Below are 13,793 nucleotides of genomic sequence, written 5' to 3' on the forward strand. Positions count from 1 at the left end.
TTTTCTATTCACTCTTTCTTGTTCCATTATGATGTTCTTACATCCACTTGACATGCTGCAGTAGAGATTATCTTGCTTGCGGGTGCTGCTCTGCTTGTCTGAGTCCCCACCCATCTGTGAGTCGTTCTTCCAGACTCTTGCCTCTGTCTTCTGCCTACCTCCAGCGGTGTTCTCCCTTACTTGGCATCTATCCCTGCATCCTGCACTCTTGCTGTTTCTCTTGCAGTAAAGCAGTCTTGATCTTTTTCTCCTCTTGTCTAGTGCTGTAACAAGTCATTGACAGTGCATGTTTCAGTGCCCTCCCTCTCCCAGCCCTTTCTAAGATTCTCCTACAGCAAGTTGGGTTTATTTCACCATGGGAGGATGAATATCTATGCATATGCTCTCATATCAGTAATTTATAACTTTACAGAAATTAATTTACCTTCTATTGGAGCAGAGATTCCTGCTTTAAAGCAGGTAAAACCAAAGAAAATACCTCCCTACTGAGGCATTTTAATCTACTAAATAACCATAGAAATACTGTCACATTTAAGTGGCAGTAACTCTATAGGCATGATCTGGACTTTGCTGGATTTACATTTCTTTGGATACTTCTACATAAAACTTGTGTCTAGTGGGAATATGAAAGTATCTTAACTTTGAAAGGGGAGGATTTGAAATTTGGGTTCCAACAGTTGGTGACTGCGCTGTGCTCTGCAGTACATCAGAGCACAGCTCTTGTATGTGTATGCTTAGGCTCAGTTTAGTGTGCACTGGCTGCCCTTTTTGCTTTCAGCTTGTGTAATGTAATCAGGGTGTCCCAGAAGTATTCAGCTTTGCTGCACCTGCATAGACCTGACAGGAGGAAAAGAGTTATGAATGAGTATTGCTCTTGGGACATAGTTCTGTCTGTGAAAATGTTTGCTGTATAGAGTTAAAAGTTAACTTTCCATAAGCTTATGTGGACCATATATGACAGCAGCAAAATATCTAAATGCTGTGGTTTTTTTTCTGCAGCTCTTGTTGAGCCACAAGCTCTTCAGGACAAGGGCTTAGTTTTTTTTGGTGTGTAAAACACATGCTCCTAATAAAACCATTATGGTAATCCCACATTACTGTTATTGTGCTAATTAGCAGCTATTTTTAGTTCTGAACAGAGAAATGGTGTTGAATTCATTTATCAAGATAAAAAAGGTCTTTTGTACATTTGCTCAGGCTGCTGTCAAGAAGGTAGGCACTGGAGCATGCTATACCTGATAGCACAGCCCTCTAGCATGTTAGACACAGTAGGGCTGAAACTGTCGTGACCAGAAATGCTGTAAAGAAAGGGGTATATAGTGCAGTGTTTTAATTAAGTTATGACTTTGGAACAGTTTCTCCCTTGTCCTTATCTATGCAGAGAAACAGCAGATAAAGACATCTTATTCCTCTGAAGTGTACCAGCAGGCTCTCACAATTGCTCTGTTATTAAGATTCATTTTATAAACCTTTTTAGATTCTGATTGATATAAAAAGGTCTGTCTGAGGTTTTACTTAAAACAAAATGATAATGCATAGCCAAAGTGTGCATCTATTTTGGCCAGTTTTAGAGAAGGTTAATATCACACCAGGTGACTTCTGTGAAGATGGAACTACATAATGTCTCAATGCTTTTGGAGAACACAGTTGAGAAGAGATGTGTGTTTCTGTGGTGTTCGGTGCTATAGTTGTAGTCTCATAGGAGGTTTTCAAACAGATCATGCCATTGGCAGCATGTTGCCTCAAAGGAATTGCCAGTTTGCCTTACTGCTAGCAAGGGGGAATCAGTTTTGTGCTACTTCTGTGTGGTTCACAATATGTTAGGGGTTGGAAGGGACCTCTGGAATATTCAAGTTCAACCTCCCTGCCACAGCATGACCAGAGAATCTAGCACAGGTAGCACAGGAACACATCCAGACAGGGCTGGAAAGGCTCCAGAGAAAGAGACTCCACAACCTCTCTGGGCAGCCTGTGCCAGGGCTCTGTCACCCTTACACTCAAGTTCTTCCTCATGTTGAGGTGCAACTTCCTGTGCTGCAGTTTCCATCCCTTGCCCCTTGTCGTGTCCCAAGGCACAGGTGAGCAGAGGCTGTGTCCCTTCCTTCCTGACCCCCAGTACTCATCTATTTGTAGACATTGCTCAGATCCCTTCTCAGCCTTCTCCTCTGCAGACTAACCAGCCCCAGGTCTCTCAGCCTTTCCTCATCAGGCAGTACTTCAGTCCCTTCAGCATCCTTGTAGCCCTCCCTCGGACTCTCTACGGTAGATCCCTGTCCCTTTTGAACTGGGAAGCCCAGAACTGGTTGTAGTATTCCAGGTGTAGCCTCACTAAGGCAAAGTAGAGGTGGAGGAGAACCTCCCTTCATCTGATCTGGCCACTCTCTTCTTAATGTTCCCCAGGATCCCATTGGCCTTCTTGGCCAGAAAGGCACATTGCTGTCCCATGCAGAACTTGTTGTCCACCAAGACTTCAGATCCTTCTGCTCTATAGCAGATAACCTCCTAACCCCTACTGTTACTAGTTCATAGTCTTTATTAAGTTACTGTTCTACTTCTGTCCCTGAACCCTTTTGTGAAAACAAAACAAGTAAACCCCCAGACACTCCCACTGCCCCCCAAAAACTTGTGGCTTTTTGTCTTCACTTTGTTTTGTGTGGTGTCTCTGCTTCAAGGGTTAGGCTTTCAGTAGAGCCATTAACTTCCATAAACTTGGCAAACCAAAGTTAAAGCAAAATTGTAGCAGTGATTTTTGGAGTTGTGAAAACCTCCTGACAAAGAAAGCAGCCTCACATTTGCTGGTTTATATCTAGTGTTGCCAGAGAGTTGTGAACATGAGTTCTTGGAGTTCAAGCTTACTTGTTACTTCAATATGTTCTATGGAGAAATGTGTGCATCAGTAAGGCTTTGAAGATGTACTCTGTAAGAACATGGAAGTCTTGAAGGTGTAAGTAGGTCTGAGCACAGGCAGTAAAATGTGTAAGAAGATGCATAATTGTGTGCAGGTTGTCGGCTGTGTAGCTTGTTGGTTCTGGAATTTACAGCAAAAGGGAGATGCAATATAAATCTCTTGGGCTTGTAATTTCAGATGAAAGACAGAAGCTCCATCAGTGTTCTGTGAACAGTTTGTTATTGGACTAAGAAGGTTGTAGTCTTTTATAGCTTTCCAAGCCCATTAGCTGTGGTTCAGAGAACTTAAAGTGTCACCGGTGAAGCCTGTGGAGCTTCTAAGCAGTGCGAGTCTGAACTTGACAGCAAGCTCAGACACCCAGTAGCCAGAAGTAGATAGGCAGAGCAAATGGCTGGTGAGAGTCCAACCCTCATCCAGGTTGGAAATAGAAGAAAAGGTGGTGATTCTTGTGTTGGCAATTCCTGAAATCATAGAATCAGAGAATCTGTGATTCTTTGATTCTAAATGAAGAAAGTCCTTTTTTTTTCTGTATTGACTTTATGGTTGTGATATGGCTGATAGCTCTGAAACTCCTGTGGGTTTTTATTTCTTTGAGAAGAAGCAAGCTCTCTTCACCCCCTCAGCTTTTGGAACAGAGCCTGTGCTACTTTCGTGTCTTTTCTTCCACAAAGCAAACCAGTGCCTACTGTCTGCATCTGCATTTGCATTCTCAAGCAGCAGCTGACTGAAACTGGCAAAACCGGTCCCTTTGGATTTGGGGTGAAGCAGGGATAACTGCTGGTGATTTCATTCTGCTGCTTGGTAAGGGAAAAATGCCAACCTGTGAGCAGCAGGAGAAGCCACGGGCCTGCCCAGGGGTGCGGGAAGCAGAGTGCAGTGTTTACACTTCAGAATGTTTGCAAACATGCTTTTGGGGAAAAGTCCCGTCTGGCAGTGGATACATCCTTAGGTTTTTCTCCAGCCAGGATATGAAGAAAGGGGCCTGGGGGTTGTAACGGGCAAGCAGCTGAATATGAGCCAGCAGTGTGCCCAGGGGACCAAGAAAGCCAGTGGCATCCTGGCTGGGATTAGAAATCCTGTGGCCAGCAGGAGTGGGGAACTGATTATCCCCTGGTACTCTGCTCTGGTGTGACCACAACTCGAGTATTGTGTTCAGTTTTGGGCACCTCAGTACAGGATTGATGTGGAGGTGCTGGAGCCAGTGCAGAGGAGGGCAAGGAAACTGGGAAAGGGCCTGGAGAATAAATCTGATGAGGAGAGACTGAGGGAGCTGGAGATGGTTAGTGTGAAACAGAGGAGGCTGAGGGCAGAGCTCATGGCTGTCTGCAGCTGCCTGAAAGGAGGTTGTGGAGAGGTTGGTGCTGGCCTCTTCTCACAGGTCATTAGTTATAGAACAAGTGTTTGTACTTGGAATTTCCTAGCCTGAGTACTTGTAATCTGTAGTTACTCTTCTGCTTCGTTGTGCTTGTCTTACGCAGTTCTGCAGCACTGCATGTGCCAAACCCCAGACACATCTTACTGACTAGATCCAGTTCTTCTGAAATGTGTCATGTAGCAGCTCTTGGGGCCACATTTGCTTTTATTTTTAGTAGCCGCTATTTATGTAGAGGATCAGGGCAACCTTCAGGAAACTCTTACTTCAGTGCACTTCAAACCTGACCTGAAGAGATTCCTTGTAGGCATGATAGGCTCGTTAAATCCCCTTGATGACTTAATTCCTGATGCTTTTGAGACATCAGACTAGGAATGCAATTAGTGTTGATATCCTGTATATCTTCACCGTGTTACAGTTACAGATGTCTTTGAGTTGGCAGTTGTGATTGATCAAATTGGATAGTGTGAGCCCGGATTGCCCTGTAAGTAAACGTACACAGTCAAACTGCAGTGGTTACAGAATTACAAAACCTTAGAAGTTGGAAGAGACTTCTGACATCACTGAGTCCAAACCCCTGCCAAAGGAGGATCCCTAAGGTAGTCCACACAGGAATGCATCCAGCTGGGTTTGGAAAGTTTCCAGAGAAGGAGACTCCACAACCGCTCTGGGCAGCCTGCTCCAGGGCTCTGGCACCCTCACTGCAAAGAAGTTTCTCCTCATGTTGAACTGAAACCTTCTCTGCTCCAGTTTGTATCCATTGCTCCATGTGTTATTGCTGCTGACCAGTGAAAAGAGCTTGGCCCCCTCCATTTGACAACCAGATATTTATACACATTGCTCAGGTCCCCTCTTAGCCTTCTCCAGACTAAACAGCCCCAGGGCTCTCAGTCTCTCTCCATAGGGGAGATGCTCAAGTCCCCCACTCATCCTTATGGCTCTCCACTGGACTCTCTCCAGCAGGTCTCTGTCTCTCCTGAACTGAGGAGCCCCAAACTGGACACAGTATTGCAGGTGTGGTCTCCTGCAGGGCAGAGTAGAGGAAAAGAACCTCCCTCACCCTGCTGGCCACACTTTCCGTGATGCACCCCAGGCTGCCACTGGCCCTCTTGGGCCCCTGCAAGGGCACATTGCTGGCCCATGCAGAACTTGCTGCCCACCAGGCACATGAAATAAAATGGATCAGATACTCAATGGGAGTCAAAACAGGATCAGCAGAGCAGTGAACTCCGAAGAAGCAACCCTTGAAAGCTATTGTTTCAGAGCTGCAAATTGCAGAATATCCACAGATGAAGCTGGTGTGCAACTTGTAAATCAGTAGCATGTTCCCAAGGAGTAACAAACCCATGCTTCTGCCACATACTTGATATCTTAACTGAAGCACAGAGTATGCTAGAGTCTGGGTTGCATATCCTGGTTTTCTCCTTGGAAGCACTTGTTTGATTGCAGCACAGATTTTAGTGCTTCATATCACAGCACACAACTGTTCTTTTCTGATTTCATGGCAGCAACCTTAAATGACCAGGGAATGTGGTAATATCCTTAGCTGTCTAGAAAAAAGTAAGTTTCAGATTAAAAGTGCTCTCAACCCTGACTTGATCATCTGCCTGAGAGTATTGTGGAGTTTTGGTTAGAAATTTGGCACAAATCCTAAGGCTGGTGAATCAGCTGGAGAGACAGCAGGGGAGTTCTTCCCACGTTTGTCTAAAGCCAGGCAGAAGACAAACTAATTATCATCTGCTTTAGAGTAAATGAGGAATTCTAAGGACAGCTATTTTAGTGGCAAGGATATGCTTGTAAATTACTTGTTTCTCCTTAAAAATGACAGGTTTTGAGCCATAATTGTTTTGCCACCCTGATATGACTGGCTTGAAAATGCTGAATGCTGCTGTTTATTCCCTCCTGAAAACTGTCAAGACCAAATGGAATTTCTGAAATCAGCTGTTCCTTTTTTTCCCTGTACCTTTAAAATAAAGTTCCTTGAATGTTCTTCAAGGCAAAGATTTGTTTCCCACTCTGGTCTGCACAAGGTCCCAGATTTCACCATGGTTTATTAACATACAATCACAAAATTGTCAGGGCTGGAAGGGACTTCAAGGATCATCCTGTTCCAACCCCCCTGCCATGGGCAGGGGCACCTCACACTACATCAGGTTGCTCAGAGCCACATCCAGCCTGGCCTTAAAGACCTCCAGGGATGAGGCTTCCACCACCTCCCTGGGTAACCTGTTCCAGTGTCTCACCACCCTCATGCTTAAGAATTTCTTCCTATCATCCATTCTGAATCTACCTACTTACAGTTTTGCTCCATTCCCCCGAGTCCTATCACTACCTGATACCTTAAAAAGTCTCTCCCTAGCTTTCTTGTAGCCCCCTTAAGATACTGGAAGGCTACTACAAGGTCTTCTCAAAGCCTTCTCTTCAAGCTGCAGAGCCCCAAATCTCATAGCCTGTCCTCATTGGAGAGGTACTCCAGCCCTCTGAGCATCTTCATGGCCATCTCTGGACTGGCTCCAGCAGTTCCATGTCCTTCTTGTGTTTGGAGAGTCGTGAAAGTGGCCTTTGAGAAACAAAAGATCTGGCAAATCCGTTATCATGTAGCAGTATCACAGTGTAAATGCTGTATTTTTTGGATCCTCTGCAGACAACTGACTTCAAAGAAAAGACTTGTGAGGCGATTTAGGCAGGGCGGTGAGTTGCAGAATGAATGGTGAAGCATAGAGTTCCTGCCCTTCTTGTTAACCGGGTGTATATTTTCAATTGTAGGTTGGAGACGGTAAGCACGCAATGAATGAGCTCCTGCATGTTGGCAGCCATGGACAAATCCAGGTCCAGCAGCTGTTTGAAGATAACAGCAACAAGAGGATGGTTCTGACGACGCAGCCGAACGGACTTACAACGCTGGGCAAATCTGGATTGCCGGCGGTGCAAGACAGACAGACAGAGAGCGCTCACAGGCGGCAAGGCAGCTCCAGCTCTTTGAAATCTACTGATGGAACAGGGAAGGCGAAAGCCTCCGTTATGACACCAGAGCAGGCAATGAAGCAATACATGCAAAAATTAACAGCTTTTGAGCACCATGAGATTTTTAGCTACCCTGAAATATACTTTTTGGGTCCAAACGCAAAGAAACGGCAAGGCGTGATAGGTGGTTCAAACAACTGCGGGTATGATGATGACCAAGGGTCTTATATACAAGTACCCCATGATCATATTGCATACAGGTATGAAGTCCTGAAAGTCATAGGGAAGGGAAGCTTTGGGCAGGTGGTGAAGGCCTATGATCATAAGATGCATCAGCACGTGGCGCTAAAAATGGTGAGAAACGAGAAACGTTTCCACCGCCAGGCTGCAGAAGAAATAAAGATCCTGGAGCATCTCCGGAAACAGGATAAGGATAACAACATGAATGTTATTCACATGTTGGAAAACTTCACCTTCCGCAGCCACATCTGCATGACATTTGAATTGCTGAGCATGAACTTGTACGAATTGATCAAGAAAAACAAGTTTCAGGGCTTCAGCCTGCCTTTGGTCCGCAAGTTTGCCCACTCCATTTTACAGTGCTTGGATGCTTTGCACAAAAACAGAATCATCCACTGTGACCTTAAACCCGAGAACATTTTGTTGAAGCAGCAGGGCAGAAGTGGTATAAAAGTGATCGATTTTGGCTCTAGTTGTTACGAGCATCAGCGTGTCTACACTTACATCCAGTCGCGTTTTTACCGTGCGCCCGAAGTCATCCTTGGCGCGCGGTATGGGATGCCCATAGATATGTGGAGCTTGGGCTGTATTCTGGCAGAGCTCCTCACCGGTTATCCTCTTTTACCCGGCGAAGATGAAGGAGACCAGCTGGCTTGTATGATCGAGCTATTGGGCATGCCTTCTCCAAAACTCTTAGATTCATCCAAGCGAGCTAAAAACTTTGTGAGCTCTAAGGGTTATCCCCGCTACTGTAGCATCACCACCTTGTCCGATGGCTCTGTGATACTGAACGGTGGGCGTTCTCGGAGGGGAAAACTACGTGGCCCGCCAGAGAGCAGAGAGTGGGGTAACGCGTTGAAGGGGTGTGACGATCCACTCTTCCTTGACTTCTTAAAACAGTGTTTGGAATGGGATCCTGCCATCCGCATGACGCCCAGCCAGGCTTTGCGGCACCCCTGGCTAAGGAGGCGGTTGCCAAAGCCTCCGACGGGGGAGAAGGCCTCAGCAAAGAGAATGACAGAGAGCACTGGTGCTATAACGTCCATTTCCAAGTTACCTCCCGCTTCCAGCTCAGCTTCCAAACTGAGGACTAATTTGGCACAGATGACGGATGCCAATGGGAATATCCAGCAAAGAACAGTGTTGCCAAAACTGGTTAGCTGAGTTTGAAAACAAACAAACCAACAAACCCTAATGCTGTTAATTGGAGAGATACAATATGGCTGAGCCTTATTTGTACGGAAAAGTAGCTCAGATAATACATTTTGGGTTGGTTTTTTTTGTTTATTTGCTCAATAACTCTCTTCATTTGTATCTTTCAGCACTCATTTTAAATGTAAATGTTGGGCTTTGTTTTGGTTTTATACAAACCAGGGGGACAATGCTTTAAGTTTTTTATACTTACTTTTTAAGATATTTGTCTTCTACAGTACGATTTAGCCTTACTGTAACTAGTGTGACGCAGTAATAAACATCAGTGGCAGGCCACTGGGTACAACGTGACTTGTCATGCATTGCAGTGTGGTGTCAAAGGTATCAGTACCTTTCTCTTCCATGGTTCGTGCTGGGTTTCACCTGGGGAAATTCCTAAATACTGCCTTTTGAATTTCGTGGCTGTGGGTCTTGATTCTGTGAGCACTCAAACCTCTACCTGACCAGACTGCAGGGAGGGTACTCAAAAGGAAATACAGTTAGGTGTGGACACTCAAACCTCTACCTGACCAGACTGCAGGGAGGGTACTCAAAAGGAAATACAGTTAGGTGTGGACACTCAAACCTCTACCTGACCAGACTGCAGGGAGGATACTCAAAAGGAAATACAGTTAGGTATGGACACTCAAACCTCTACCTGACCAGACTGCAGGGAGGATACTCAAAAGGAAATACAGTTAGGTGTGGACACTCAAACCTCTACCTGACCAGACTGCAGGGAGGATACTCAAAAGGAAATACAGTTAGGTATGGACACTCAAACCTCTACCTGACCAGACTGCAGGGAGGATACTCAAAAGGAAATACAGTTAGGCAACTGTAAAGTTGGGATTTAAAGTGGAGCCGTAGCTTGCAGCTTTGTCATTTTCAGTGTGGTAGCCCAGGGAAAGTAGCGGTATTAGAATATTGCTGATGAGACAGTCACCTTCTGTGGAGTGCTGTAGCTATTTAGAAGCAATGGTTTTTATTAAAATGAGCTTTTAAATGTCATGCCAAAAAAAATAAGAACTTCCAGGGCTACAATGACTCTCTTGCCTTGGGTGCTGTGTGGTGGAGTGAGAGGAACGGGCAGTCTCGGAAAGAATGAAGCTGGGAGTGTGTCTGTTCCTCTCAGTCTGAAAGTGACTGGTAAAGCTAAATGTTCTGGGCTTCGTTTCAGGTACATAGTGTTGAGCATTCACATTGAGCTTCTCTTCCTTTTTTTTCCCCTTTCCTTTTTTTCCCATCTGTTTTCTCTCCTAACGTGCAGCTTGGTCTCCCTAAATCACATAGGCAGAAGTGCTCGTTCTGTCAGCTATATTGTAACTTTCAGACTGTTATGCTACCTGAATGTCACAGATTGCTTTAATTTCTTCAGGCAATGTTTGTCTCAGCGACTGTGACCTCTCTGGTACATTTTACACTTCAGATCAAATCTGCACTTGGGAGCAAACACTATGTTACTACATTGCTTCTTGTAGAAAAGTACTTCACCTTTGACAGCATCACTGCAGATGAAAAGATCCTCAGTGGAAGCCTTTTCAGTTGGCAGGCATCATCCTAGGTACTTTCTAATATGGCAGAGTTATCAAAGGAAAGTTTAAGTGGTTGGAATTTGATTTAGCCTGTGGCATTTGGAGATGAAAATTAACTTTGAAGGAGCAGCTAGAGAAATGTGTAGATTTGTTCACATTGTGTGTGTGTGTGTTTTAATGGTTGGGTTTTCTTTTGTGCTTTTTTAAACTGCATTTGTGGGAGGAAAAAGAAATGATCTTTCCTGAGGAATGACATCTAGTCCTATGTGACAAATATCCACATGTTGTAGCGTGGCTTCAACAAAGAACTGTTAAGATGGGAGTTTACAGTGGCTGTGGTCTGCATTGGGTGTGGAAAAACCACAGGGAAAGGGAATTTTTAAAGAGCAGTACATAACTGGGAAGGGTTTGCAGCTGTAAGAACGAGACCTGCTAGAATGGATTGCATCAAACCTCACTAATGTTACTATGAGCAACATTTATAGGCACAGGTTTTGGATTGTTTTTGTTTTCTGAGTTACTTGTATTAAATGATGAAAAATACTTAAAGCATGGTCCCCTGAGAGGCCAAGAAAGTTTCCGGTTAAGTTCTCCTTCATTACTTCATTGCTTACAGTGTAATTTCTGCTTGTTGCTGTTGTTGTTTGTTGGTTTCTTTTTCGTTCAGTGTAAGCCTGGGGGAGGGCTACAAATGCAAAACAAACAGAATTCTCAGGAAACACAGCACTTAACTTCTTGCCAAAATGTTGACACCTAAAGAAACTCCCCCCCCCCCCCCCCAAAAAAAAAAGTCATTTTTGAGTGGAGAATTGTATGTGCTGATTGAGAACTGTAGAAAATTAGAACATCAACTGTTTTACTTACTTAAAAAGATATCAAAGTATCGTTTCCTGCCTCTAGTCAGATTATCTGGTGTTAAATGTTCCTGGCTTTATGTAAGTGCAATATGCAAACATGGATGAAATCGTGTTAAAAAGGACATAAATACAGCTAAGAGAAGTGGCTTCTGGAATATGAGCATCCAGGAAGTAAATGGGCAGTAAATCCTAAGGCCTGAAAAGAGATCTATTAATTATCACATACAATTAAGTGACTCTCCTGACCGTGGGAATACAATACCCTGTGTCTTTCTGCAGTAACTGGGAATCTTGACTTCCTCCACCACGTGCTTGGCTTCACCACTCCTTTTAACCTTAACTCTTCCTGCAGAAGTGGAGAAGAAATAGGAATGCTTATGTTAGGGGCAGAAGAATCGTAGAATCAAGCAGGTTGGAAGAGACCTCCAAGCTCATCCAGTCCAACCTAGCACCCAGCCCTGTCCAGTCAACCAGACCGTGGCACTAAGTGCCTCATCCTCTTTTAATATCCTTTAAAGGGAACACGGATTCAGATTCCTGCCTTCCGTGGGGATTTAAGGTGGATATGGTCGTTAACGTTCATGGCTCGTTACAGGGCTAAAACCACTAAGTTTTCTTCTCAATGGAACCAGTTCTTCATGCCAATAAATACCGCATTTATGATCCATCTTGTTTCATAAATGCTACCGGAAACTTTGGAGGCCAAAATAGTAGTATGCAGAACTATTTTTTTAACCCAGATACAGTGGAACTTCCTCTATGCTAAAGGAGCAGCTACATCAAAATTTTTAGGTGATGTTGCTGCCTTTTATTGTAGCTTATTTATACCTGTAAAGACAAAAAAAGGAGTGGGAGGGAGGGGGAGGAAAGGATGTTGCCTCTTGCTTTTGATGTGATTTTATTCTAAGGGCTCTGATAATTAGGCTGATAGAAGTTGGCTTGGAAACAGTGCTTATGCTCACATGTTACCATTGTCCGGGGCTGTCTGAGCTATTTTGGGATCTAGTAATAGCACAGTGTTGTCTTGTCTTTGGTTGCAGTCTCACTTGGCTCAATTTCTTGCACCGCTGGTGTGTGTTCATTACTACTTAAGTGTATTGGAACAACAGAGTGATGCAAGATGTGTAGATTAACAATAGAGGATGGATTGTGCCCTTGGTGTTAACAATGTGCCTTTTGTTACAAATGCCGTGGTGTAGGGCATGCATCTCGGCCTCTTTAACCCTTTGAACGCTGGGGAGTAGGGATGAAATGATTCTGAAGTGCTATACCTGTCTTAAAACATCCTGGAGATGGACGAAGCCTTAACAGAAACAATAAGGCAATGCCACTGCTAAGAGGTGAGGACTTTAAAGGCTTCCACGAAAGGGTTAAAGGTGGCCTTTCTTCATTGGTTGGACTTTTCACATCAAATTGATTTCTGCTTTCAGTTTGAAATGACTTCTGTTGTTACTGTTCGGGTGACACCAGACAGAAATCAGCTGTGTTTGTAAGAATTTACCTCAGACTCTTTAGTTTTCTAGCACGATTTCAATCCCAGGGCATTTGGTATGAACCAAAGTGCATTCCTTTTATATGTGCCTGGCTCTTAGAAAGGCAGCCAGGGGTTTTTACAATTTGAGTGCAAGGCACTTAAGCCACTTTTAACTTGCTGGGTGGTTTGGAGCTCTAAAATGGCTTTGGGGGAATGTCAAAGAACACTTGACACAAGTAGCATGTGGGCAATATTAGAATCTCCTGGGAAGGATGTGCATTATTGAATGCTCTCCACTTTTTTACTCTATTCTTTTCTATCAGTATTTGCCATAAATACCAAAAAAAGAACCTTCCCCCCCCCCAGTTATCAAAGATTAGAATATTGCCAAGCTGAATGCTGTGGTAGCATTGAAATCAAACAAGATTTGGTGAATTGTTGTTTTTTGGGGGCCAGTACATCTCTACTGCAAGTTGTAAAGCACTTAAACCACTTCTAACTTGCTGAGTGGTTTGGAGTTCTAAACGACTTCGTAGAACCATAGATTCAGCCAGGTTGGAAGAGACCTCTAAGGTCATCCAGTCCAATCTATCCAATCACCTAGACCGTGGCACTAAGTGCCTCATCCATGGGAATGTCAAAAACCACTTTAGACACAAGTAGCATCAGGCAACATTAGACTCTTTTGGGAAGGATGTGCATTATTTAATGCTCTCCATTTTTTCTTTTCCATTAATATTTGTGATTAAAAAAAAAAACAGTCAAACTCTTTTTTTCTTCCAGTCATCAAAGATTAGAATATTGCCCAGCTTAATGCTATGGTAGCACTGAAATCAAACAGGATTTGGTTGTATTGTTGTTTCTAGGGGCTTGTGCATCTCTGCTACAAGTTTAAGGCACTTAAGCCACTTTTAACTTGCTGAGTGGTTTGGAGTTCTAAACGACTTCATAGAACCATAAAATCAACCAGGTTGGAAGAGACCTCTAAGGTTATCCAGTCCAACCTATCCCCCAGTCCTATTCAATCAACTACACCACAGCACTAAGTGCCTCATCCTTGGGTACATCAGAAAACACTTTATGCACAAGTAGCATGTGGGCAATGTTAGACTCTTTTGGGAAGGATGTGTGTTCTTTACAGAGAGTGATTGGCATTGGAATGGGCTGCCCAGGGAGGTGGTGGAGTCACCATCCCTGGAGGTGTTCAAGCAAAGCCTGGCTGGGGCACTTAGTGCCATGGTCTGGTTGACTG

At 44.1% G+C, this 13,793-nt stretch overlaps 1 protein-coding gene across 4 annotated transcripts in view; it reads left to right on the forward strand.

Moving 5' to 3' along the window:
* Positions 1–13,793, forward strand: part of DYRK2 (dual specificity tyrosine phosphorylation regulated kinase 2) — a 94,607-nt gene that overhangs the window by 4,489 nt on the left and 76,325 nt on the right. For 2 of the 4 annotated variants that reach the window (XM_064166066.1, XM_064166065.1), the window contains one exon: positions 7,047–9,003. The exons of the other annotated variants lie outside the window; for them this stretch is intronic. In XM_064166066.1, the coding sequence (XP_064022136.1) occupies positions 7,047–8,648 (1,602 nt within the window). In that variant the 3' untranslated portion in view covers positions 8,649–9,003. Of the gene's footprint in view, positions 1–7,046; positions 9,004–13,793 lie in introns of those variants that run through there. 4 annotated transcript variants of the gene reach the window in all.

This window comes from Pogoniulus pusillus, chromosome 27 (genome assembly GCF_015220805.1).
Source record: "Pogoniulus pusillus isolate bPogPus1 chromosome 27, bPogPus1.pri, whole genome shotgun sequence".
In the NCBI taxonomy this organism is placed as follows: domain Eukaryota; kingdom Metazoa; phylum Chordata; class Aves; order Piciformes; family Lybiidae; genus Pogoniulus; species Pogoniulus pusillus.